The 26,309-nt window shown below is 38.8% G+C and overlaps 1 protein-coding gene and 1 pseudogene across 8 annotated transcripts in view; one reads left to right on the forward strand and one right to left on the reverse strand.

Annotated features, from left to right (window-relative positions):
* Window positions 1-207: 207 nt before the first annotated feature.
* Window positions 208-26,309, reverse strand: part of LOC136851331 (sepiapterin reductase-like) — a 38,368-nt gene continuing 12,266 nt past the window's right edge. For 6 of the 8 annotated variants that reach the window (XM_067125363.1, XM_067125366.1, XM_067125367.1 and 3 more), the window contains 2 exons: window positions 21,001-21,235; window positions 18,348-19,864 (listed from right to left, as the gene is read on the reverse strand). In XM_067125363.1, the coding sequence (XP_066981464.1) occupies window positions 19,694-19,864; window positions 21,001-21,235 (406 nt within the window). In that variant the 3' untranslated portion in view covers window positions 18,348-19,693. Of the gene's footprint in view, window positions 1,099-12,845; window positions 12,894-18,347; window positions 19,865-21,000; window positions 21,236-26,309 lie in introns of those variants that run through there. The other 2 variants (XM_067125369.1, XM_067125368.1) reach the window with 1 other exon arrangement.
* Window positions 758-12,981, forward strand: LOC136851333 (integrin beta pat-3-like; annotated as a pseudogene).

Here is a 26,309-nt window from a genome sequence, read left to right on the forward strand (position 1 = left end):
ATTCAAGTTCACTTATGAAGAGAGGGATAGAGATGCAGCTGTTTTTGAAAACTAATGATAAATTTTGTTTACTGATATTGTTCTCTTCTTCCAGGAATTTAATTGCACATAAAAAATAATGTGGTTCACCAGGCTTGCCCTGAGTTTAGCTACGTGTCTGGTAGTTACTGCACAATCTTACTCTGATCATGGTAAGAAATAACAAAATTTTTAAACTTCTGAGCCACCTTAAGTCAACTGTTTATATTTTAAATCTCTTTCATACAATTTTCTTCCTTTTGTTTGCGGATACGCTTAACAATCGATAAAAATTACCTACTAAATGCATTTTTGTTTTTTTTATGGCGGACTTTGGTAACCCAAAAATTTTTCTTGGGGCTGTTATAGTTACTCATTTGGAAACTGAATGTTTTCGTTGTGATATGAATTCAATATGCTTTTAATTGTCATTTGTTTGACTTATTTATAAAGTAGCATGTATTTCTAACTTTAGCCAGTATGATAAAGATGCATATAAAATATTATCAAAGCCTATGAAATACACATTTAAATATTAATTTTATATAGCAAAACTCACAATTTCTTTTATAATATTACTATGTTCTAGTATTTTGTTGGTTTGTATCAACCTTCAATCACCTTTGCCCCGATCCGCCTGTCTCTTGAGGCACTCACTCGAGTTTCTGTTACCAGAGTACGACTCGGACGCCATGCAGAACGACCCTGATATCAGCTCGCGCCTCGAGAGTCTGAGGACGACCCGTTCGAGGAGTGGCGGCTACGGGGATCCCATCCAGGACGAGAGAAGTCTGTTGAGGAGGAGAGGAAGAGACTCAAAGCGGAGAGAAGAAGACTCAAGGAGGAGAGAAGACAGGAACGCTGGGCAAGAAGGTTCGTCGTTTCGGATGCTTCCTGTTAGACTAAAAGTGCTTCCCTTCAGAAATCTGTCATACGGACACGACTGGGAAGTTTGTAGTACCACTTTCACTGCTACAGTAACTGTCTTGTTGCCACCTCTTCAAATGTTACCTCTCCTTGTGCTCTTGACAGTATTTTCTTTACTAGATTTTCTTGGGGATAGTTGATTTGATTTTCTCTCTGTTGTAAGATAAAGATTAGTTCAGTCCTCCCAGTTAGTTCATTGCAGTTTTCACACTACTTTTCCAAAAGAGTCTCAGAAGCATTACACTTACGAGATTATTTATTTTCCAAATAGGAAATCCTAATATCACTTTATTCAAGAAAGATAAAAAGGCATTCTTATCGTATGTTTCGTCTAATTTCGGAGCAAGTGTAAGTCGGGTTAAATTTGGCAATAGAGTTTCTGAATTATTTTAGATAATTAAGTCTAGAGTAACGTCAACTATGCCATAGTGACCATATCGGAAGTAAGGCACAGCTCTTCAGTTAAAGTGATCTTAGCCAAAATCCTTCATTATATACTAAAAAGGTTGGCACTTCAGAGTATCAAACTGGAATTTCAGATTATTATTATTATTATTATTATTATTATTATTATTATTATTATTATTATTATTATTATTATTATTATTATGCCTTTCTTGAGGAATAACCGTCGAGACCTTTCAAGGCACAGAATGAATATATGGGGAAGAAGATAAGTAGAACCAAGAGAAAGGGTAGATCAGAACTAAATGTATGTAAAAAATAACAGTGAATGCAAGTGAATCTATAATAATAAGTTGAAGTTCACGCATACAAGAATAATTACAAAAGTTAATTACGAAACACCGGAAAATAATTTCCCATTAACCCTGAGCAGACGCCAGCAGAAGCAAGCCGGCCACAGGAACCACCTGAACGGAGGAGATGCAGAAGAAGAAGAGGACGACATCATGGACTTCGACGACCACATTCACCCCATGCACCGGACGCCTGTGGTGCGCGTCTCGTCCTCCTCCGGTTCTTCGGGATCCTCGTCTGATTCCGACCCATCTTCACACGGCGCCTCGTCATCCTCTTCAGCGTCTTCGATGGGTCCTTCCAGATCAGTAGGATCTACGGATTATTTGGTGAGCTTCTTCTTTACAGCTCTTGTCTTTCTGTAAGGCTACTTGAATATGATTAAGCTGCCATATCTGATTTTACGTGAGATTATAAAGATCACCTGTTCAGTTGATTGGAACTTATATAAAATTTAGGCCAAAGCCCAAGCGCTAAGACCTGTGAGGTCATTCAGCGCTGAAAATAATGTTGAAACAATTGTTAGGAGAGAGTGGAAAGTAAGAGGGAAGAAAGAGAATATGAATGGAGATTTAGGAAAAGGAATGAAAGGGGTTGCGGTTAGGGGACGAAGGGACGCTGCAAAGAACCTCAGGTAATGCCTACAATGCACCGAATGAGGCTCACTGACGGCACTAATTCCCCTTACAGGGAGTTGTTCACATGAGATATAGAGAGATGGGTAATCTGTAGTATACTTCGTAAGTTCGGGGTAACTATAACGAGACCAACACGGCATGGAAGATTGCACCTAGGCCTAAAGCTGGGAACTGAAACCAAACTGCTCCGGGGGTGAGGGATTCTGGACAGGCAGCGGCTGTCAGTGGTCAAGTGCCATGTCAGGTGAACCGTCCTAGTTTCATGCCCTGCATCAAGGACAATACCTTTGGTGAGCCCTTAAACAGATGTTGGTCGAATATTAGACCCCAAATTATGGCTCTTTAATTTGATAACTTTGTAAGTGACCGCTTATGCTCTCGCCATCTGTCCCTCCTTCCAATGTTGGCTTGATTCAAGTATGTTGGTGACTGAATGCGAAATGATGCAAGAGGTCTTAAAAGATCTCCTATTTTCATAAGTTTCACATAATATTTATGCCTGAGAAAACCCCTTCAGAGCACATTTTATTATACTTCAAACTCAGATCATTCACAGAGAGGGTGGAGGAATTGAAAATATAAAAGATACTCTCCCCAGTGCCTGATATCCATAAAAAAAATAAGTTGCAAAACTTTTATAAAGATGAACATTTTTGGTTTATTCATACAAAAGGCCCTTAACACCGGATGTTTTTGCTTGAGCTTTTATGTAAGTTCCCTGACTTTATACGCATTGAAATCTTAGGCTCCTGGGCACCACAGACATAATGAAGTATCTTACATATAAGTTCCCGGGCTTTGTGGGCAGGGTTCAGGGCAAGAAACGATAGAAAATTAACTTGAACAAGAAACGACATAGAACGGCAATCCATTTTCCTGAAGGCTGTTAAAAAAATATATGCTTCTACTAGATAAAAAAAATTCAATAGGTAAAAATAAAAATAAACAGAGCTTTTTAGAAATTCTCTTGTAGATTTTGTTATTTGATGAGGTCGCATTGCAACACAGTAACTTTTAGACTAAGGACATTTATCAAATTACTATATAGTGACTACATAGGTGTTCTTGCACAGCTGAAGTGCAGGAGCATGTACTGTGATATTATCATTTGAGCAAAGCAAGACACTATCGAAATACTACCAGGTAGGCTTTTCCATCGTAGTCACAGTCGAACATACGATATATAAAATGAAAATAAAGCAGTTATTTACTTTGCATTGTGTCTCAACTCACACACACACACGTGTATATATGTGTGTATATATAACTGCTTTATTTTTATTTTATATATCGTATGTTCGACTGTGACTATGATGGAAAAGGTTACCTATCGTAGTCACAGTCGAACATACGATATATAAAATAAAAATAAAGCAGTTATTTACTTTGAATCGTGTCTCAACTCACACACACATACACACACACACACACACACACACACACACACACACACATATATATATATATATAAAACTGCTTTAATTTTATTTTATATATCGTATGTTCGACTGTGACTACGATGGAAAAGCTTACCTGGTAGTATTTCGACAGTTTCTTGCTTTGCTCAAATGACAATATCACAATACATGCTCCTGCAATTCAGCAATGCAAGAACACCTATGTAGTCACTATATAGTAATCTGATAAATGTCCTTAGTCTAAAAGTTACTATGTGTTGCAATGCGACCTCATCAAATGACAAAATCTACGAGAGAATTTCTAAAAAGCTCAATTTATTTTTATTTTTATCTGTTGAGTTTTTATCTAGTGGAAGCATAATTTTTTTTTAATACAGCCTTCAATTGTTATAGGAAAATGGATTGTTGTTCTCTTTTATATATATATATATATATATATATATATATATATATATATATATATATATATATATATATATATATATATGTATATATATATACAAATAATATATGTGTGTGTGTATAAGCGTGGACTAATCATAACCAAAAATCCTAATCAAATTACCATTATCAACTTCAAAAACTGAAGTTATAAAAAACCCAACGTACATCTGACACGTAAGCATTTAAAAGTCAAAACTTGTTGCACAGCTATAATACACACTGGCACACCCCTCTACTCCTGACCAAATGCCATAAATTACCAGTCACAACGTTTTAGTCGAATTCCTGACCAGACGACTGAGATGATTCTGTTGGAATTCTTGCAGAGCGCAGAGCCCACGCCCGAGGTCATTGACCTGGAATGGATGAAAGCCAACCTTTCGTCTCTGTGGTCCATCGTGCGCTCGCTCTCAAGGCAACAGGTTAGTCCGTCCTTTCTTTTGTTCCTGGGGAGAGAGAGAGAGAGAGAGAGAGAGAGAGAGAGAGAGAGAGCCTTCGCTGAGTTGCGAGTGTGAGCATCACTGACAGAAACATCAGTTGCGAGTGTGTTGACTGCTATATGCAATATATCATATATTATATATATGTGTTATTTATAAACAAAGATAGATGAAGGACTTCATGATTTTAATTCCACATCATAACTGTTTCACCTTCCTGGTTTATCACTGAACCTTCTACAACATTTTTCATTCGATAACATAGGTTGTAAAACAATGACTGCATACATACATGTGATTTATATATATATATATATATATATATATATATATATACGTATGTCTATTAATGTGTCTCTCCATCTCATTTGCAGTTACCTCTCCTCCTTTGTTCCATATATTCATGTTCTATTTATATATAACACACATATGCATATATACAGTACATATATATTTAATTTTCTATGAAAGGATAAGAGAAAGAAATCTTTTTAAATCTGAACAACTCATCTCTGCATTTTTCCACTTCCTCATCCACAATTGCACACGACCCAAGGTACAAAGGATGCTCTCTTCTCTCTCTCATTCAAACATATGTTCCGTTTTTGCTCTGCTTATCTTTAGGCCTCTGTCCTCCACAAATGATTCTCCATGCAACTTTCCTATAACATTTTTCATTCGTGATAATTTTTTATGATTATCCATTCGTCAGGTTGTAAAACAATGACTCTTTAAAAAATTTTCGTTCATTTCTAAATGCTTATAAAAGTTACAAGAGTTGATGACATTTCTTTTTCAAGATCTTCAGTTCACAGCTTTATGCCCGATAGTTCATGTCCCCTTTTCTTTGTAAATGGGGACGTTTCTCAATATCTTTATAAAGCATTTTCATTCACAAGGCTATAAAACGTTAAATTGAGTGCATTTTCCATTTACTATAATCCTTAACTTTTTATTCACCGAGTCGACAACATTAACACAATTCCCGGTTTTAATCCCCACCCCCAGGGTCGGCCCTTCATCAACCGGGAGGCCGAGGCGCCACCACCACTCTGGCGTCGTCGATTCCCCGCCAGATCCGCCGCCTGCCCTGGAATGGAGGACGCCTGTCGCAGCGAAGGGTCCGAGTTGTGCGGCGGCCACGGCGTTTGTTCCTGTGGCCTGCTTCTGCCATCCAGGTACTACGGAACCTTCTGCCAGTGCGACGATCATTCTTGCCCAGTGTGAGTTTCCCGTATCCATTATCTTTATAAGAGTACATTTGTGAGTGTTGTTCACGCGTGATCTCCGCCATTTCAAGGAGAAGACATTTACGGCTGAGGTCAAGGTCCTAAGAACCTTTGGACCTTGGCTTGGTTGAGACCCCTGTGGATGAAGGGGACCTGACGATGTCGGGTCAGGCCATAGGCCTACGAGGCGCGAGGCGTTAGGATTTTGTCTCGAGTCAAAGACAGCCGAAGAGCGCCTGGCGCGACTCGCGAGCACGGTTATGAAAGCGTGGGTCTGTAGTGTATTCCGGTCGGAACAGAAGCAATTTTTGTACTGTTTCTCTATGCTATTTTATAAGGAGGGCCTCATTATGAAGACAACTACGGCGCAAGAGGCCATTTTCATAGTACCCCCATGATGCAAGACACCTCTCCCATTTCTTGATGTTTTATTAATCTTCTCTCTCCAGGTACGACGGCATGACCTGCGGAGGGCCGAGCCGAGGCCAGTGCAGGTGTGGAGGCTGCGTGTGCCGTCCGGGATACCGGCGATTCCTGTGACTGTCCGACGGAGACGCAGACGTGTATTTCACCCGACAGTGACGAAATATGCTCGGGAAAGGAACCTGTTCCTGTGGTCGCTGCAGATGCAACGACGGTAGGGAATTATTGCTGTTGTTACTGCTCTTGCACTTTGAATATTTTGTATATTTTTTTATTTTGTATCATTCAGTTATCTTTGCAAAATGTTAAGGGAAGGAAATAACGTAATCGGAAAGAAATGTACGTGAGTATACGTGAAACTTAAGTTCAAATCATTTTGCAATGTACGTCACTTGTTAGTTAAGGTCAGTTGAAAAAGACTCAAGTTCGTAATTATGTGCTGACTTGTTCACTGATCCATTTATATACCCTTTATTCTATTTCTCAAAAAAACAAAAAACAAAAACAAACTGCTCAATGAATAAAACAAAATGTCGAAACCGTCCGTGCATAGACAAACCACATGATATCAGGTGCAGCAACCAGTTTGTCTCTCTGTTTTGCGCGTAACAGATGTTGCATTTGACGTGTTCAAGGGTAAATGCCCAGTGGACTTAATTGCCGGAAGTTGTGGACCGAGGACCTCCACTCACCGTTTTACTGCTGCACCAGGTCGGCTGCCTTCGTCGTCAAAGTTGGGTAAAACATCTGAAAAAGCACCTTTTCGATACGAATAAAACGCAAACGGTATATTTTATGATAAAAGTATCACAGTCGTTAGAGGGAAAGTTCCTTGAATTGACTGTTTGTTAGTGAATGTCCGCCGACTAAACAATGTTTGTGGGTCTTACCCGTCAGTTTTGAACGAAGTTGCATCAACCGATCTGTCGAGCGGTCAAGCCCTAGGCTGTGACTGGTTGGCTTCAAAATTTGAATTTAAAGGCGGGGTGGGGATGGACGGAAGTAAGGAAAAGTCGGCTCGTTTTCCGCATGAATATTCGCGGAAAGCGACACAAAGGCTGAATACCCGGGCGCCAAAGTTAAAACCGCAAATTCCCAGGACGCACGCGTGTTAATATGTCATCGTTTGAAATTCAAGTGGTTAATTTCAGGAGGCAACAAAAGAAATTAGGGAATTACTATAATCTGATATAAACCTTTGCCCAGATTTCAACATTATAATCAGGATTACATGATAGTTGTCTTAGCTTTATTATGACGAGGCATTTTGAAGTTTACTTAGAAATTTTCTTATTGATGACAAATGTTCCTGTTTTTCATATTTCTCATTTACTTCGGGTCCGAGTTACATAAAAACCCCTGATTGCCAGTCCAGCTGTCCATTACATTCGAATAAAACGACCAAGAAAAGGCTAACGAAAGCATTTTCCCTCCCGTCTCTCCCGAAAGCCACAAGGGCATGTACTGCGAGGACACGGTGTACGCCGCCGGCGTCTGCGAGAAGCTGAAGTCGTGCGTCATGTGTAGGGCGTGGAACAGGGACCTGCCTTCCTGCGCCCACTGCCAGATCACCGTCACTACCGTTGAGAGCTTGGGTAAGGCGTCTCTGAAGACCAGTTCCAGTTTCCAGTTTTTATCGAGATTTCTAATGTTATTCATTTCTCCCTGCTTTCTCGTTCCTCGATGAAGATCTTCAAGATTCTCATTCACTTTCCTCTAAATTACTCTACTGTTCCTCCTCTTTTGCACACTTTTCCTCTCCTCTGCTTCATCTCCTTGCTTTTCCTCTCGTATCTTTTATTGAAAGTTTCTGCCTCCTTTATAAGTGTGTAAGAAAGGGTGTTCCTCGATCATTAATTCCTGATACCGATGGTAGGAAACTGTTCTTTTACTGGTATGCTTCTTCCCTTAGTTCTTAGCTTCTTTTAAAAAGGACATACCATTCAAGAAACCATCAGGAAAGCTTTCAAGGACACGCACACATACAGACATATATATATATATATATATATATATATATATATATATATATATATATATATATATATATATATATATATATATATAAGAATGTATATTTAAATGTACATAAATATATATTTTATATATACATACATATTCACAGAGAAAAAGAGAAAGTAATCTATTAATAAATTCAGATGATCTTTTTTTTTATTTCGACTTCTTTATATTGTGAGCAGCATGTATGTTTACAAGCCTCAACCTTGGATCCTCAGTTAGTCACACGATCATAAAGTTGATCACTTGAAACAATCAGACGGTTATAACAAATCACCTTTCACTCACTGTCCCACAATTCCCTTGGCTTTATGTGGTTTCCTTGTTTTTACAATCCTAACAATCTTTTATTATTGTCTTATCTTTTCCCTTATCATTATTATTTCTTTTTAACCGCGTGGCCTCTGTTACTGTGGTTCCTTTGTCGTTGTGATTCATTCATTATGTTTTTTCACTCTTAGGATAAATTTAGTATTTTTGGTTCCTTTGTCTTAACGTTTCCTCTGTCTCCTTGTTTCCTTTTTCCTAACTGTTCATTTGTCATCATGATTCACTTTTCCTAACGATCCACCTGTCATCATAATTCATTTTTCCTAACGATCCTTTTGTCATTATGATTCCTTTTTCCTAACGATCCCTTTGTCACTATGATTCATTTTTCCTAACGATCCCTTTGTCATTATGATTCTTTTTTCCTAACGATCCCTTTGTCATTGTGATTCCTTTTCCTAACGATCCCTTTGTCATTATGATTCATTTTTCCTAACGATCCCTTTGTCATTATGATTCCTTTTTCCTAACGATCCTTTGTCACTATGATCCCTTTGTCAGTATGATCCTTTTCCTAACAATCCTCTGTCGTTATGATTCCTTTTTCCTAACGATCCCTTTGTCACTATGATTCCTTTGTCCTAACGATCCCTTTGTCATTATGATTGTTTTTTCCTAACGATCCCTTTGTCATTATGATTCCTTTTTCCTAACGATCCCTGCGTCATCATGACTTATTTTCCTAATCCTTTGTTATTATGATTCCTTTTTCCTAACGATGCCTGTGTCATCATGACTCATTTTCCTAGTGATCCCTTTGTCATTATGATTCTTTTTCCTAACGATCCTGTGTCATTATGATTCATTTTTTCCCAACGATCCCTTTGTCAGCATGATTCCTTTTTCATAAGTTCTTGTTATCATGATTCCTTTTTCCCAACAATCCCTTTGTCATCACGGTATTTTCTGACGCTCATGTCGTCTTCATGATTCCCAGCAATCCCCTTGTTATCATGATTCCTTTTCATAATGTTCCCTTTGTCTTCATGATTCCTTTTCCCCAACGACTTTTTGCCATCAAGATTCCTTTTTCCTAACGTTCCCATTGTTATCAGGATTCCTTGGTCCTTGCCGTAGAACCCTTGATGAAAACTCATATGATTCATTCGTTATTGCGACATTTTTGTCCTTATGATTCCTAAGTCCTAATTATCCCTTTGTCACCTATGCTTTGTCCTTGCCGCAGAACCGTCGATGACAACGTGTGTGATGGTGAATTCAGGATGTTTACTTCAATTCTCCTACATCCCGCAGACAGCGGACGCTTATACCGTATTGGTTCCCCAGGATATGGTAAGGACTCTGTGCCCTTCGTTCGTTGTTAAGCCTTTGTTGTAACTAGTTATTAAATCATTATTATAACCAAGTTAAAAGTTAAGTATATCTTATTTTAACCAGACCACTGAGCTGATTAACAGCTCTCTTAGGGCTGGCCCGAAGGATTAGATCTATTTTACGTGGCTAAGAACCAATTGGTTACCTAGCAACGGGACCTACAGCTTATTGTGGAATCCGAACCACATTATGACGAGGAATAAATTTGTTTCACGAGAAATAAATTCCTCTAATTCTTCATTGGCCGGTCGGAGACTCGAATGCTGGGCCAACAGCGTGCTAGTCGAGCTCTACCCACCCCTCAAATAAAGAGCTATTGTAATCAAAAATCATCTGTACCTCGAGCAAATAAGTTCACTTATCCATACCTGTTTATCAATGTATTTTTTTTTTTTATGCATTGAGATCTCTTCCTTCTGTACTTCCCTTAACTTCCTCGTACTTCTTCCTAATGAGCACCATTTTCTTTGGAAGCTTGAATTTCAAGTCAGCGGCCCCTGTGGGCTTGTTCCATATGAATTGGTTTCATCTACTGAACAATAATAATAATAATACAATATAAATGCCCCCAGTCTTGGACAGTTGGTTCCCTCTACAATACTGTCTTGTTCCAATTTTTAGTTTTACTGATTTAATTTTGTAAAGAACAAATCTTTAGGAGAAGCCGCAAGAGAGAATGAGAATTGGCTCAGTGGTCTGGCCGAATTACCAGTAATAATAACAATAAATTCTTTTGTTCTATTATATTTCGTTGCTTTGGGGAGTTTGCAAAATCTTTTTGTTTTTATGATTCGTTGCCTTGGGTAATTTACATTAATTGTTAGATTTGCAATTCTGAGCTGCTTTTCTTTTATATTCAGCAAATTTATCTTCCTGCTGATTTTCGTCATTTTGGAAGCAAAACGCAAATATAAATTTTAAGATTCATATGTCTTCAGTTGATTTCATAAAATGTAATTATAGCAAAAATGCTATCGATCTTAGAGATTTATATCTGAATTCGATATAGTCTAAGTTGAAATTCTCAATCTGGCAAATCTAGACTTACGTTTCACTTGTATCGTAGATTCATAGAAATTTCACGGACGTATTAGACAGCAGCTGAAGTCGTCTTTAAATTCATCTACAAATAAGACCAAAGAAAGGCGTTTTCTTAGAATGACAGGCATTTTTCCACAAACATTCGCATGTTAGTGGCAAAATGAAAGTTGTGTATTCCTGACTCTAAAAGGGTGCCGGAAAACTTGAACGCTTGACTTTTCATTATTAAATTTACAATAAAGTTCTGAATTTGAGTCTAATTTTTGTATTAGATACGAAAAACAGTAAAAAAAGTTTACTGCTCACTCTACTGTGGCTGATTATTATTGATTTTGCATTTCCATTTTGTGGACTTACACCATAAACAGGCGTTACAAGCACTATGGTCACTGACGAAAGAATATAGAATTTATGTTATTTTATTCTGACGTGCTACGCATATAGATGTCCTTTAGTACGAAGAATCACTCAGCTGCACAATCCACATCCATTCATCACAATGATCCCATCTCTTTCATAATCGTTCCTCGTACCTATTTCAATTCGTCCTTTTAGAGCATGATGGATTTTGATGTATGTTTATGTCTGTCTGTGGTCATTTGAGTCGAAATAAAGCTTTTGAATTAGAATTTGAAAACAAGCTAATCTCCGACTACGTGACTCTCCCTACGAACAGCATAACAAGTTGAAACACTTTGCCCTATGATGGGGTGAAGTTTTAAATTCGACCCAACACCTGATTCACCGCTATCAATCGCACACCTGTGCCTTTAACTGTCTTATGAACGTTTGTTCTTTGCAGGTATGTCCAGCGTAGACCAGCTCGGGGCGATCGTTTAGGACTTTAGGAAGGTGGGTTATGCGAATATCACAAATTAATATTAACTGTATAATTGTGATTGTTTGTTATTTCCTTTCCATCTTTCATTTCATTGTATCTCATTTCAGTAAATATATAAATGTATATATATGTATATGCATATGCATATATATATATATATATATATATATATATATATATATATATATATATATATATATATATATATATATATATATATATATAGTTTTCGATAGGCATGATTCAAAATATTCGCTCAAGAATGAAGGTATCAATCTTCATTAATAAGCAAACAGTAAAACTGAATTCGAACCTCAGTTTATTTTGGATAATATGACTCTTTGGTCTTTGAGCTATAAACTTAGAAATTGACTTGAAACTTCTTTAAAGTAACCTTCTTTAAAGAGAGAGATATATACATATACATATATATACATACATATAGTATATATATATATATATATATATATATATATATATATATATATATATATATATATATATATATCTTCTTTTATTTTCAAGAGAGGTTCCGGAGACCGTTATTTAAGTTAACTATTGCCATATAGTAATCATACAAAATCGGACAGTTTTCGATATTGAAATACAAAATAGCTCTCTTAACTATTTACAGATTCAGCGATTGCCACATTTCAGCATAAAACAAATAGTAAAAAAATACCATGTTTGTTTATATCTTTCCTATTTTCTATTTACATATTTATTTAATGATTTCAAGAACGATAATAAAAGAACTTTCTTGGTAAGAATACTCACGCTTGGTCAGATTAAAAAAAAATAGAAAAAGCTTTCATAAAATTAACAAAAATCTTAAGCTTAAGATATTCATTTCTTATTTTTTGTGATTGGATTGACGCCCGAAACGGACTTTACACTTTATACATCGATTTAGAGCTTCAACAGTCAAAATGATAATTGCATGAAAAACTAATGTACGATTTACAAAAAGATTGCATACTTACATGGATGCCATTTAGCGAACCAGTGATGCTCAGTAGATGAACATTTATCTGAAAAACCTTTTCATTAAGTTTTACTGTTCAGATTCAATACTTTGTTATTATTTCACATAGAAATATAAAGGTATCATCACAATTATTAAGTGTTTCTGTTTTCCTTTGTGCTTCTTATCTCGTTGGAATTCCCAGGAAAAACCTATGAATATATATGATGCAATGAATCAATCAAGGACCATTACGTGACCTATCATTAAAATGTGTTTTGTTCAAGTTAAACATATTTCTATTTACCTTTGCATGAATCTCTCCCTCCCATAAAAAAAAATTACGTGAATCAGTTAAGTAACTTCGAATTCTGTTATAATTACTCAGACATGAACTGAAGATTCTCTGCAGCCTTAAATAGAACTGAAATCTGGTATCAGTAAGCTACAGTGATTTACTGGACTTTACTACCATTCACATTGCCACTGATCTGTCGCAGGATATTGATACTTCTTCGTTGTGTCAAATTATCAGTGATTAGATTCACCAAATTTAATTTGATTTAGTGCCCGAAGCTTTCACTAATTTGTTGCACTGGCCTCCTCCGTTCTATTATACGGGCTTCTGATATTCTCCTACACCTATACTCGTACCTGTTCCATTTCACCATTCTCTTACACCTGCATTACTGTTATGTTATACCAGCTCTGCCATTCTCTTACACCTGCCTGTCTGTTCCATTATACCAGCCTCTGCTACTCTCATACACCAACCTCTCTGTTCCATTTCATCTGCCTCTGCTATTCTCTTACAAATGTCTCTTTGTTCCATTACACCACCGTCTGCTATTATCTTATAACTTTCTCTCTTCTCTATTTTACAAGCCTCTGCTATTCTCTTACACTGTCTCTCTGCTCTATTACACCAGCCTTTCGTTACACCTGTCCATCTGTTCTATTACACCTGCCTCTCTGACCTGTTACACCAGCCTCTTGCTACACCTGCCTATCTGTTCTGTTACACCAGCCTCTTGCTACGCTTGCCTATCTGTTCTGTTACACCAGCCTCTTGCTACACCTGCCTATCTGTTCTGTTTCACCAGCCTCTTGCTACACCTGCATACCTGTTCTGTTACACAACCTCTTGCTACACCTGTTCTGTTCTGTTCCACCAGCCTCTTGCTACCTGCCTATCTGTTCTGTTTCACAGCCTCTTGCTACACCTGCCTACCTGTTCTGTTACACCAGCCTCTTGCTACACCTGCCTATCTGTTCTGTTACACCAGCCTCTTGCTACACCTGCCTATCTGTTCTGTTTCACCAGCCTCTTGCTACACCTGTCTACCTGTTCTGTTACACCAGCCTCTTGCTACACCTGCATATCTGTTCCAGCCTCTTGCTACACCTGCCTATCTGTTCTGTTTCACCAGCCTCTTGCTACACCTGTCTACCTGTTCTGTTACACCAGCCTCTTGCTACACCTGCATATCTGTTCTGTTACACCAGCCTCTTGCTACACCTGTCTACCTGTTCTGTTACACCAGCCTCTTGTTGCACCTGCCTATCTGTTCTGTTACACCAGCCTCTTGCTCACCTGCCTATCTGTTCTGTTACACCAGCCTCTTGCTACACCTGCCTATCTGTTCTGTTACACCAGCCTCTTGCTAACCTGTCTATCTGTTCTGTTACACCAGCCTCTTGCTAACCTGCCTATCTGTTCTGTTACACCAGCCTCTTGCTACACCTGCCTATCTGTTCTGTTACACCAGCCTCTTGCTACACCTGCCTATCTGTTCTGTTACACCAGCCTCTTGCTACACCTGCCTATCTGTTCTGTTACACCAGCCTCTTGCTACACCTGCCTATCTGTTCTGTTACACCTCTTGCTACCTGCCTATCTGTTCTGTTACACCCTGCTACACCTGCCTCTCTGTTCTGTTACACCAGCCTCTTGCTACAACTGCCTCTCTGTTCTGTTACACCAGCCTCTTGCTACACCTGCCTCTCTGTTCTGTTACACCAGCCTCTTGCTACACCTGCCTATCTGTTTTGTTACACCAGCCTCTTTTCTACACCTGCCTATCTGTTCTGTTGCACCAGCCTCTTGCTACACCTGCCTATCTGTTCTGTTACACCAGCCTCTTGCTACACCTGCCTATCTGTTCTGTTACACCAGCCTCTTGCTACACCTGTCTACCTGTTCTGTTACACCTGCCTATCTGTTCTGTTACACCAGCCTCTTGCTACACCTGCCTATCTGTTCTGTTACACCAGCCTCTTGCTACAACTGCCTATCTGTTCTGTTGCACCAGCCTCTTGCTACAACTACCTATCTGTTCTGTTACACCAGCCTCTTGCTACACCTTCCTATCTGTTCTGTTACACCAGCCTCTTGCTAAACCTGCCTATCTGTTCCGTTACACCAGCCTCTTGCTACACCTGTCTACCTGTTCTGTTACACCAGCCTCTTGTTACACCTGCCTATCTGTTCTGTTACACCAGCCTCTTGCTACCTACACCTGCCTATCTGTTCTGTTACACCAGCCTCTTGCTACACCTTCCTATCTGTTCTGTTACACCAGCCTCTTGCTAAACCTGCCTATCTGTTCTGTTACACCAGCCTCTTGCTACACCTTCCTATCTGTTCTGTTACACCAGCCTCTTGCTAAACCTGCCTATCTGTTCTGTTACACAGCCTCTTGCTACACCTGCCTATCTGTTTCTGTTACAACCTCTTGCTAAACCTTCCTATCTGTTCTGTTACACCCTCAGCCTCTTATCTACACCTGCCTATCTGTTCTGTTACACCAGCCTCTTTGCTACACCTTCCTATCTGTTCTGTTACACCAGCCTCTTGCTACACCTGCCTATCTGTTTCACTACACCTTTACACACCAGCCTCTTGCTACACCTGCCTATCTGTTTCTGTTACCAGCCTCTTACTAGCCTCTTTACACCTACCTATCTATTCTATTATATCAGCATCTGTTATTCCCTCACATCGGCCACTGCCTCTTCAGTACATTTACTATCGCCATAAAGAGAGCCCATTGTAATATCAGGTAATAGAGTTTCATTCAGGGTGCAACGACTCTTAGCCATGATTCACGAAAGGAGGCTCTTACGATGATTTATCAAACGAGACTGAATTGAAAAATAGAGGAGATGAGGGAGTGCATGGAGAATGAGAACCAAAAGGGCAGGAGAGAAGAGAAGAATGAGGTGGAGAAAATGAGAGAGAGAGAGAGAGAAGGGCAGGGAATGAAAGAAGGAGAAAGAGACGGCTGTGAATAGAGATGCTATAGGGGAGAGAGAGAGAGAGAGAGAGAGAGAGAGAGAGAGAGAGAGAGAGTATCTCTCTATTTTCCCTTCATGGTTGATTTTTTTTTATCCTTACGCCTCCACCCAACATGCATTTCTTTATTGCTTCTTCACCTTACAACAATAATAGCAATTACTATTACAAATGCTTCCAATGTCCTCAATTTTTAATATTTTAATAACCTTTTCTCTTTCTCATTCCCTCAACCATACCATATCACTTCATGCACTAGTGACTGATTGACTGATTCAGTACCACAAACTGGCGTCACAAAAACTACAGCCATAGGCATCGAGCTGGAGACAATTACTTCTGCCCAACAGCGTCTGACTCATGGTTAATTTACGTTGGTGGTAAAGGCTCCTACAAAGGGACTCTGTTCTGCTCTGTGAATGGGACATGGGCGGTTTCTGCCTCTTTGTCCTCCTGTACTGATTCTTGTTTCTCTCTTCTTCTTTTTCTCTTTTTCCTTTTTCCTAATGAAGTTTTTATTAATTATCTTTTTCTTCATTTGCTCGTTCTTTCATTATCTCCATCATTGTATTTCTGTCACCTGCAATTAAATGTCACATTCGTTTGCCTGGGCTCCATACAGGGCTGACTCCTGCTACAGGTTCAAATTCCACGTTCAATAAAAAGCTTTGGCTGTTAAAACCTAACCTCTCTCCACTACATAAAAAGGAGGGGAGAAAAAGAAGGCGATTTGGAAAATGCGATGCCACAAAGAAATAACTTGGTTAGTAATTTGATCTCAAGACAGATTTTTCAAAGATTCTGATAACTAGAATGATCCCCAGAAAAGGCTTATTATCCCTAATTTTTGGACGAAATAGATGAAAATGGAGTTTCTAGTCAAAATTCCGAACTGTCAAACACCTTTTAATAGACGATAAACTATATAAGAACTCACCAAATTAAGGGAAAAAAAGAACAACTCTAAAAATGGAAGCTCTGACGTGAAGTAGCATTCACCTACTTTCAGTGGCTCCCGCGAAGTAAATAATACGTCTTTAAATTCCTCTTTACCTCCAACAGAAAGTTGCTTTCAAGTGTCTTTATCTAGATTAAGCTGATCTTATAGAAGCGGTCCTGGTCGTTTCGGCCATGTAAGTCATTTAGGCCGTAACATCGAAAACAACGCAAGACGTCATAATTATGGTATTTACCGTCTTTATTTTATGTTTTACGTAGTACATCCCCAAGGGGCTGGTACTAAAAACGGAGCCCATTTTGCATTTAAACGTGCTTACGGCCGAAACGACCCGAAGTCCGAACTCATAGAAAGGGGTCTCATTCTTACTACTTCCAGTCAGTCACAAGTGGGACAAACATTTGGAATGAGTCAGTCACGCAAATTGCGCGAACTGCTAAAACACCTGGGATGGGATGTACAATTATTCGTATCAGAACATTTGCTGTTGTTAGATTACGGTTGTCTTGTGCCAGCAAGGGCATTTACTCCCACGAGCAGTCGGAAGTGTTGAATTTCACCTGCGGATTTTTTTTTTATCACAAAAAATACCTTCGTATATATGCAATTTTTCGGTTTAGACTAAGCTGGCTTTATGCCAGAAAGGGGTCTTGCCCATTGGCGGCTTATAAGTATGGAGAGGTGATGGAGGGTAAATGAGACCTGGTGTGGACCTCTGAATAAGGTCTTATCAGACCGAAACGAATCTCTTTCTTACTTCCAGTTCCAAGTAGCTTTTTGGGTTTTGGTGTCTTCAGAAATCAAATCGAGATTATTTCTAATTTTGCCTTTCTTTCATTTTTCTTAACCCAATTCATGCTTTCTTAATAATGACTTAATGTTTTACTTTATCTTTGACTTACTGTTGTCTTAACTTGCAATTCTTGGTTTCTTAATGCTGACTTCATCTTTTCTTAACTTGTATTTCATTTTTTTTATGTGTGAATGATTTTTTGCTTTTTAATCAATCCTGCCTTACATTTTACATTCCATTTACTTACCTTCATGTTTTTTTTCTTCTTTTAATTTTTATTTGAATTTTCTTTACTCTTGCTTTATATTTCCTTGTTTCCAATGACACTAAATATGCCTTGTCATCCAAATGTTCTGAAATTCAAGTCTAGAAAAATGTTTTTATCAAACGGCTCAGGAATATGAATCCACAGTAATGTATTGTGTTAGTGTACAATATGAGTGTACGAGGGTACATTTAAAAAAAAAAACATCTCTAAAGGAAAGTACAGAAATCATTTGCATATAATTTGGCATCTTGCATTTCACATGGATTTGCACAACCCTTGAAGAAGAAAATTATAAATTGTAGTGTAAAAATAACAACAATAAACCAAGGTCTGAAAACAGACTGCTCAACATTTCAGAAATCCCATTAAAGCATAATTTACAAAAATAACAACAATGCCCTCACGCAAAAAGGAGCAGTTTTCTCTGTCAAAAAATAATCGCTGCTTTAAAAATAAAGGTCTTCACATTTCTACCTTGGTTAACTATCACTAACCTAGGTTCTTAAGTTATATGCTTTTTTATTTGGCAAAGAGTAAGCATAAAAAAAATAAAACTATTACAAAGCCTCTGAAGTGTTTCATTTTTACCCTGAGGAGAAAGGAAATACTGTAACAATTAAGGCTTTGATTATCTGTACCGGTCTCCAGGCGTTTTTTTTTATTTTCTTTACCTTAATCATCCTAGTTCCTGCCATATACCAAGGGCGATGACGTTATCACCTTGTTCTCATTTCTTAAATTTTATTTTGACTTTCATTGTCTACGTAAGTTAAGTCTTCTTGTATTCCTACTACTGTATTGTCTTTAGCTTTGTTTTATGTTGGTTCTCAACATGATAGCAAAACGAACATCAGAATAACTAGTTTTCCCTTTTTTTCTCAATTCAAACTTATTTGGCAAACGCGACAATGACGAGCAGCATGCTATGTCCACTGAAAACACAGTTCAACGACAACATGGATGAAAAGTACAACTATATTCTACTTAATGTCGTCGTACGATTAGGTTTGGTAATCGTCTCGACGGTAGTCACGAAAACCTGCGAAACCCCAGAAGCCTTTGGCATCTCACCTCTCTGGACTAACGAAGAGTCACAACAGAACATTTTCTGGCATCTCTAGCTATTTAAACGCCAACCTTTGCCCCAACTGGCCACTGTCATGAAAGAGACTGAAGATGTCACTTGATATTTTATGCTTAACATTTATACTAACGGATAAACATTATCAGCAAATTAAAGATGGATTTGGGTAATATGTTACCACTCTATGTACCAAGTGGCCAAAATTATCAGATAAATTGAAGATGCAATTAAATATTTTATGATCAAACTTCGTTCAAGTGGCTCTTATCTTCAGCGGAACTAAAGAAGTAATCAGGTATTTCCTTCTCCAACTTCACCTTAAGTGGAAAAGATTAGAGGCAAAATTGAACCTGAACCCAAACGCCCCGTAGGCCAGCACAGGTTCTTATTCACACGAACAGAATGTCAGAAAATGAGCCGCTGAGACATCTTCCAACCCACGCTGACATTTTGGAAGACCTCCGGTCCTTTACAGCTCGTCGTAGTAGTCGACGTGATCTCCCGACTTGAACTTCTTCACGTCAAGAATCCTCACGAATTTCCTAGCGGATTCCTCGCAGGAAAGAAGTTTTCCTTCGTCCTTCATGTTGGCGAAGGCGGAGCGGAGTTCCTGGTCCGCCGTGGCGCTCCTAGCGGTCGCCTGCGACGCAGAGGAATCGAAATGGCACAAAAATACTTGAATAATGATAAATGCATACATAAGTAAGCAACGGAACTTAACGCTTAAGAAGTCAGATAGTTACAGCATAGTGAAAAAACAGAAGTGGAGTTTTTGCACTCTGCAGTGGCTTATATTCACAAAAACAATCTGTGAGCAGATCAGTGGCATGCAGCTTATCTCTTGTACAGTCTTTGCAATATGAATTAATTTCTTCATGCTTATTATCCAGATATACTTATGCAAAAAATCTTCCTTAACCATATAAGCTATTATTCTTTTAGCTATGTTACTCCATCCTTATTCACAAAAACTCACGATATAAGAATAAGTGGATAAGGACAGGGCAGCTTCAGATCAAGTGAAAGCAGCAGAAGCAGTCTGGGAGGAGTTGGATGAAGACTTTTGGAAGGATAAACCATCAGCGTTTCTTCCTCATTTAAGAATGTCCCCTTTTCACTGTTCATTTTAATACCCTTTTCATTCTCTGTCACTTGTGGTACCCATGAAAATCCACTAAGAAAATCACCTTTCCTTTAGCTTTCTAATCCCAGAATGGAATACCATCTAACTGATCAAAGAAAATAAAAATAATTACACTTCCCTCCAAACAACAATCACAGCAACAAATATATTTCATTCAGTGAAATAATGTATATTTTCATCACTGACCATTTTATCCTAAAAACTTCGTAAGAACTGTGCTTTACCCTCTTTCTGCGTCAGGGAGTGCAACATGGGTATTAAGAATGACTAGAAGTTCCAAGTTATCCACGAAACCATGAAAATCATAAAAGCCCCAATTTTCAGGCACTACAATAGCCTTCTCCAAATAATGAGCATTGCCATGCACCTTGATTCTCATAACCTCTGAAATACTAGACACGCTAGTTGTTTACATTTTCATATAAACATTCATTGATGTCACGGAAGGCTGAAAAGTGAATGTTTGCGAAATCTCTCTCTCTCTCTCTCTCTCTCTCTCTCCCATAATACCAGTAATTGTTACAAAATCTCTTTCTATACTGAAACGTCAGCGTAAGCTTAAATTCACTGTAGGAGCAAATGTGCATGCTTCTGTAAAAAAAAGAAAATGAATTACTAAAAATGGGAATTACCTGCATTTCATTATCCAAAGGCCCTGGCGCATAGTTGAGCACTGTGATGTCGGGTTCCTCCGCAGCAAGGACTCTGAACAACATGTCCCTGGCTGCCTTTCCCGAGCAGTAGAGTCCCCAAGACTTGAAGGGCTGAAGGGCGCACAGAGAGGAGATGTTGATGACCTCCAGGGATGTCCTCGGATGATGAGTCTTCATGTAGTCCAAGAAGATAGCATTCAGCGATATCACAGAGCTGCAATGACAAAACTGGAGTGATGAGGGCGTTCTGTAATTAGAACTTTGAAAACTTCAACAGTTCAAACGAATTTGCAATATATTGCTACCCTAAAACAATTCTTCTTGTATTCTAATAATCTATTTATTTTTTTATCTATTCATTTATTAATTTGGTAATTTATCTCTATTTTCTAATAATTGATCTCTTCTTTCTGTAGTTCCTATTATCTTCCGTAATTTCTTTCAAATGAATCTGCATTCTTTGGATGCTCGAATTTCACGGCAATGGCCCCTGCAGGCCTGCTCCTAATGAATAAGGTTCACCTCCTGAATAATAATAATAATAATAATAATAATAATAATAATAATAATAATAATAATAATAATAATAATAATAATAATAATAATAGGTTCTATTGAATATTATTGCTGCTTCAGCTGCATTTATTTTGTAGAAGACTTTTTCTATTTTCCTTATTGCAGGGACCATCGCTTCTCTGGACGTAGAGAGTCTATTCACCAACGTGCCTGTGGATGAAACCATCCATATTATCTCTAACAAAGTCTATAGAGAGCCGACAATGACCCCTGAACATCCCAGAAGGTTCCCTGAAGGCTCTGCTGGAGATCTGCACGAAGATGGCGCCTTTCACTACGCACAGAGGGCACATGTATAGACAGAAGGATGGCGTTGCGATGGGCTCTCCATTGGGCGTCCTCTTTGCAAAATTTTTTACATGGGCTTACTCGTAGAAGAACGTGTTTTCGAGAGAATCCAGCGGCCGAAGAAATATGCCCGATATATCGACGACGTCTTCGTTCAAGCAGACAACGAGGAGGAGGTTGTGCCCTTCGTCTGACCTTCCAACAATGTAGTGTGTTGAACTACACCTGTCGAGTTCAGCACAGACGACCGGCTCCGACCTCGACGTTATGGTCACAAAGACGGAACGGAACTGAAGATCAGTCTACACAAAATCCACCAATTTGGGACTTTGCCGAATGGGGATAGCGAGTACCCTGCTAGGTTTAAGAACACGACAGTCAGGACCTTCATTAAAAGGCCCTCTCCCACTGCTCCACCTGGCGACACCAACAAAGGAATTCGAACGTGCTGCACAAATGTTGGTGAACAATGGTTTCACCAACAAACTCATCAACAAAGAAATTCCAACTGGCCTGGAAAAATGGTACAACGGTGAGAACACACAACCTGCCCCCCCAAGATGACATAAAGATCTGACCTAAGGCCCGGATGCATCCCCAGTACCGTGAGGACGAGAACTCCATGAAGAAAATCGTCATGGAAAAACGTCACCCCGACCGAAGACAATAAGAGAATAAATCTTATAATTTATTATAAGAACCGCCGCACCGTGATCTGGTGATGAAAAAATAACCCTCTCTCCGCCAGCAGAGAACCCTCAAGCAGAAGAACGTGGTCTACCACTTTGTATGTCCTGTCGAGGATGCCCCGGCGCTTATATTGGAATGACCACGATGCGTCTGTCTAAAAGGATCTCCTGCCACGCCCAGGAGTGGTGCCATCATGAACCACGCCCGTGCTACTCACAATATTTCCATCTCCCGCGACAGTATTATACAAAATATAAGTATAATCAGAGAGCCGCCGACCCCCTCGACGTCTGCGCCTGCTAGAGGCGCCCTCATTGCCGAGAGAAAACCAGCAATGAATACGACGCAGGAGCATCGCTCCTACCCACGAATTTAAGAAGAATAATGCAGAACACCCGCCAACCAACGAATACCTGAAAACGACAACCCTGAGAATGGAGATGCCTGATGAGCGAGGCGCCCTTCGAGACAATCCCCGACTACGACAGAAAGAGTAGATAATGACATCATTCATCCGCAGCCCATAGCAGCCAAACTACCGATGATGTCAGCCGGCATGACATCACGCAAACGGCAGGCCATCGGAACGCTGGAATGAATGACATTCCAGGTTGCGAAGATCTGTCAGGATCGAGCTTCGCCGCAGAAATTTGGCTTGAAGTTCGTGACTGCAACCAATCAGAATTCGCCATCCATGACCCCCCCGCTGAAGCCCGTGTATAAATTCAGAAGGACCTATGCATCTGCCAGTCCTCTGCACTAGCTCCCGCTGGAGAATGACAGAAGAGTCTGTCAAGAAACGCGTCGCGGCAACAATTGTATAGAACCAACTGTATAGAATATATAAAGAAGCAGAATCAGATTTTGACTTTTCCCCATGAAATGACAAATATAGGCGAGCTGTTAGCACGCACCTCCACTGAAGAGAAGTCCGCAATAAGGAAAATAGAAAAAGTCTTCTACAAAATAAATGCAGCTGAAGCAGCAATAATATTCAATAGAACCTGTTTAAAAGAGGGTCTGCTGCCAAATTATAATAATAATGTAAGTAGATAGTTTTATCAATATCTTCGTGCAATAAGTTCTTTATAGGTAAAACTGGACAGGAGACCTGTAGCCATAAGTTGTTCGGCTCTCATTCTTGCGTGGCGTTTGACGTTAATTGCACACTGGCCACCTGATCTAAAGCTAACCAATCATAGGGATCCGTGACTACACAGTTGGACTGCCCCCCCCCCGAGTCTCCAGACCCTTGTTATAATTATTATTATTACTATGAGATAGGCGTGGCACTCTCGTCCACGTTTACACTTCTTGAATTGAAGGGCCAATAACCCAGATAAATTAATCATGAAATCCCTTTCAGTGTGTTTAAGGGGGATCTAACCTATCCATTGTGGACTGCTGAATATTAATAGAAAGGGTCCCTTTACTCATCTCATCAAAAATTACTTCATCATCTCTGAAAATTATTACGATAAACAGAGAACGTGGATGATCACTTATAATAGGTTTTCTAAAAACAGGTTTATATATACTGTATGTATATCTATATCTATAATCTATCTATCTACCTGTTTATCTATATATCTATATATATATATATATATATATATATATATATATATATATATATATATATAGGCTACTATATATATTATACAATATATATATATATATATATATATATATATATATATATATATATATATATATATATATATATATATATATATATATATATATATGATGAAGTAATTTTAATGAAATGAGCCAGAACCCCTTTCTATTAATATTCAGCAGTCCACGCTAGGTAGGTTAGATCCCCAAACACACTGAAAGGAATTTAATGATTAATTTATTTGGGTTATTGGCCCTTCAATTCAACACTTGAAAGAAAAGTCAAACGGACAACACGACGTCTCACAACCCAGACACCACAAGATAAAAAGGTCTTGATACTATTTTCTAAGAAGTTCAAAACGCCGATGAACTACATTCTAATTATTTTGGGTGAGACCTGGCAATGTGCCGAGTTAGAGTGCGTCTACCTGCCCAAACGCTACAGGTGTTACTGGCGTTGGGAATCAACAGCAATTAAGTAATGATGTTTCTTAATACGTTGTTCGAGGTTAATGACAGTATGCAAGTTATTGCCCTCAGAAATTTCGTAGTTTCTAAACAGACGTTGCTTTCGAAATTTCGCGGCCTCTGCTTTAAAAAGAGATTTTTCGAAATGCCACGGCTTCTCCTTTTCATAGCATGCAAAAGCGGTTTTTGGCAATAATTTACTGACTGGACCGATTTGGAAACTACTATTAAGATAAGGATGCGTCGCCCACCACCTTGGCAAGTTATTAATACGGAATGGGATGGAATATACAATTTTGGCCTTTAGGGACCTATGATGTCATTCAGTGCTACAAGAGAAATTGACAGTAAAATGGTCTGAAAGTTGTAACAGGAGGAAAACCTCGCAGTTGCACTATGAAACAATTGTTAGGAGAGGTAGAGGAAAGTAAGATGAAGAAAGAGAATATGAACGGAGGTGCAGTAAAAGGAATGAAAGAGGTTGCAGCTAGGGACCGAAGGGACGCTGCAAAGAACATTAAGTAATGCCTACAGTGCACTGCATAAGGTGCACTGCCGGAACTATCCCCCCCTACGGGAGTTATTAATACGGATTTACACAAAAGGAATGACACTGAATGGAAGAGGTGGCCTGAGACAGTGGCCTTTCATTTTAGTCACGCATTACGGAAAAATTTATGATATGAAAAATATATAATATCCATTTACTACATTTTACACCTTGTTTGTCAGAGACGCTTATGACACCTCGATTGCGTTGAAGTGGCAAGTCATTTTAGTTCCTAAAATAAACCGGAATAAATCTTAATAACACGGAGTGATTGCCACAGCTTCTGTTGATATTTGCTGCAGTGACAACAGTTTTAGCAACCAATATACAGTAAACTTGAGCACATGTTGATAACAGGTATTGATAACACTGAGTGATCACCACAAACGCTAGGGACGTTGGTGCGCTTGGCCACTGTTGCTGTGACGCCAGTTCTAAGAGCCAAACATGATTAGTTGTTAATGCAATGCAATGCTACCCTATTCTTCTTGGGTTTTAATATTTTTTATCTGTTTATTAATTAATTTTTTCATTTTTAATAAGTAGTATCTCTTCTTTCCGTATTTCCCTTTACTTCCTCTTGCTTCTTCCTAATGAACACCAGATTCTTTGGAAGCTTAAATTTCAAGTCAATGGCCCCTTTGGTGGGCTTGTTCCATATGAACAGGTTTCATCTGCTGAATAATAATAATAATAATAATAATAATAATAATAATAATAATAATAATAATAATAATAATAATAATAATGAGCTAGGCTACGCTGATGTATGCTGTTATAGCGCCAACCGGAGCACCCAAATCAATCCAGATTGGTTTTTATTAACATTAAGTGAGGCTGATATAGTCACTTCCGAAATAAACCAGAATAGGTGTTAATAACACAGAATATGGACTGGCTGACCAATGCTGCTGTAACGCCAATTTGAGCATCCAAATTAAATCTAAATAGGCGTCAATGACAACCAGCAATGCCCCACTAATCTTTGCTACTGTAACGCCACCTGGAACCCCCCTAACACAAACCAGAACAGACGTGTTATCATTATTATCATTATTATTCAGAAGATGAACCCTATTCATCTGGAACAAGC

Source organism: Macrobrachium rosenbergii, chromosome 23 (assembly GCF_040412425.1).
Source record: "Macrobrachium rosenbergii isolate ZJJX-2024 chromosome 23, ASM4041242v1, whole genome shotgun sequence".
NCBI lineage: Eukaryota > Metazoa > Arthropoda > Malacostraca > Decapoda > Palaemonidae > Macrobrachium > Macrobrachium rosenbergii.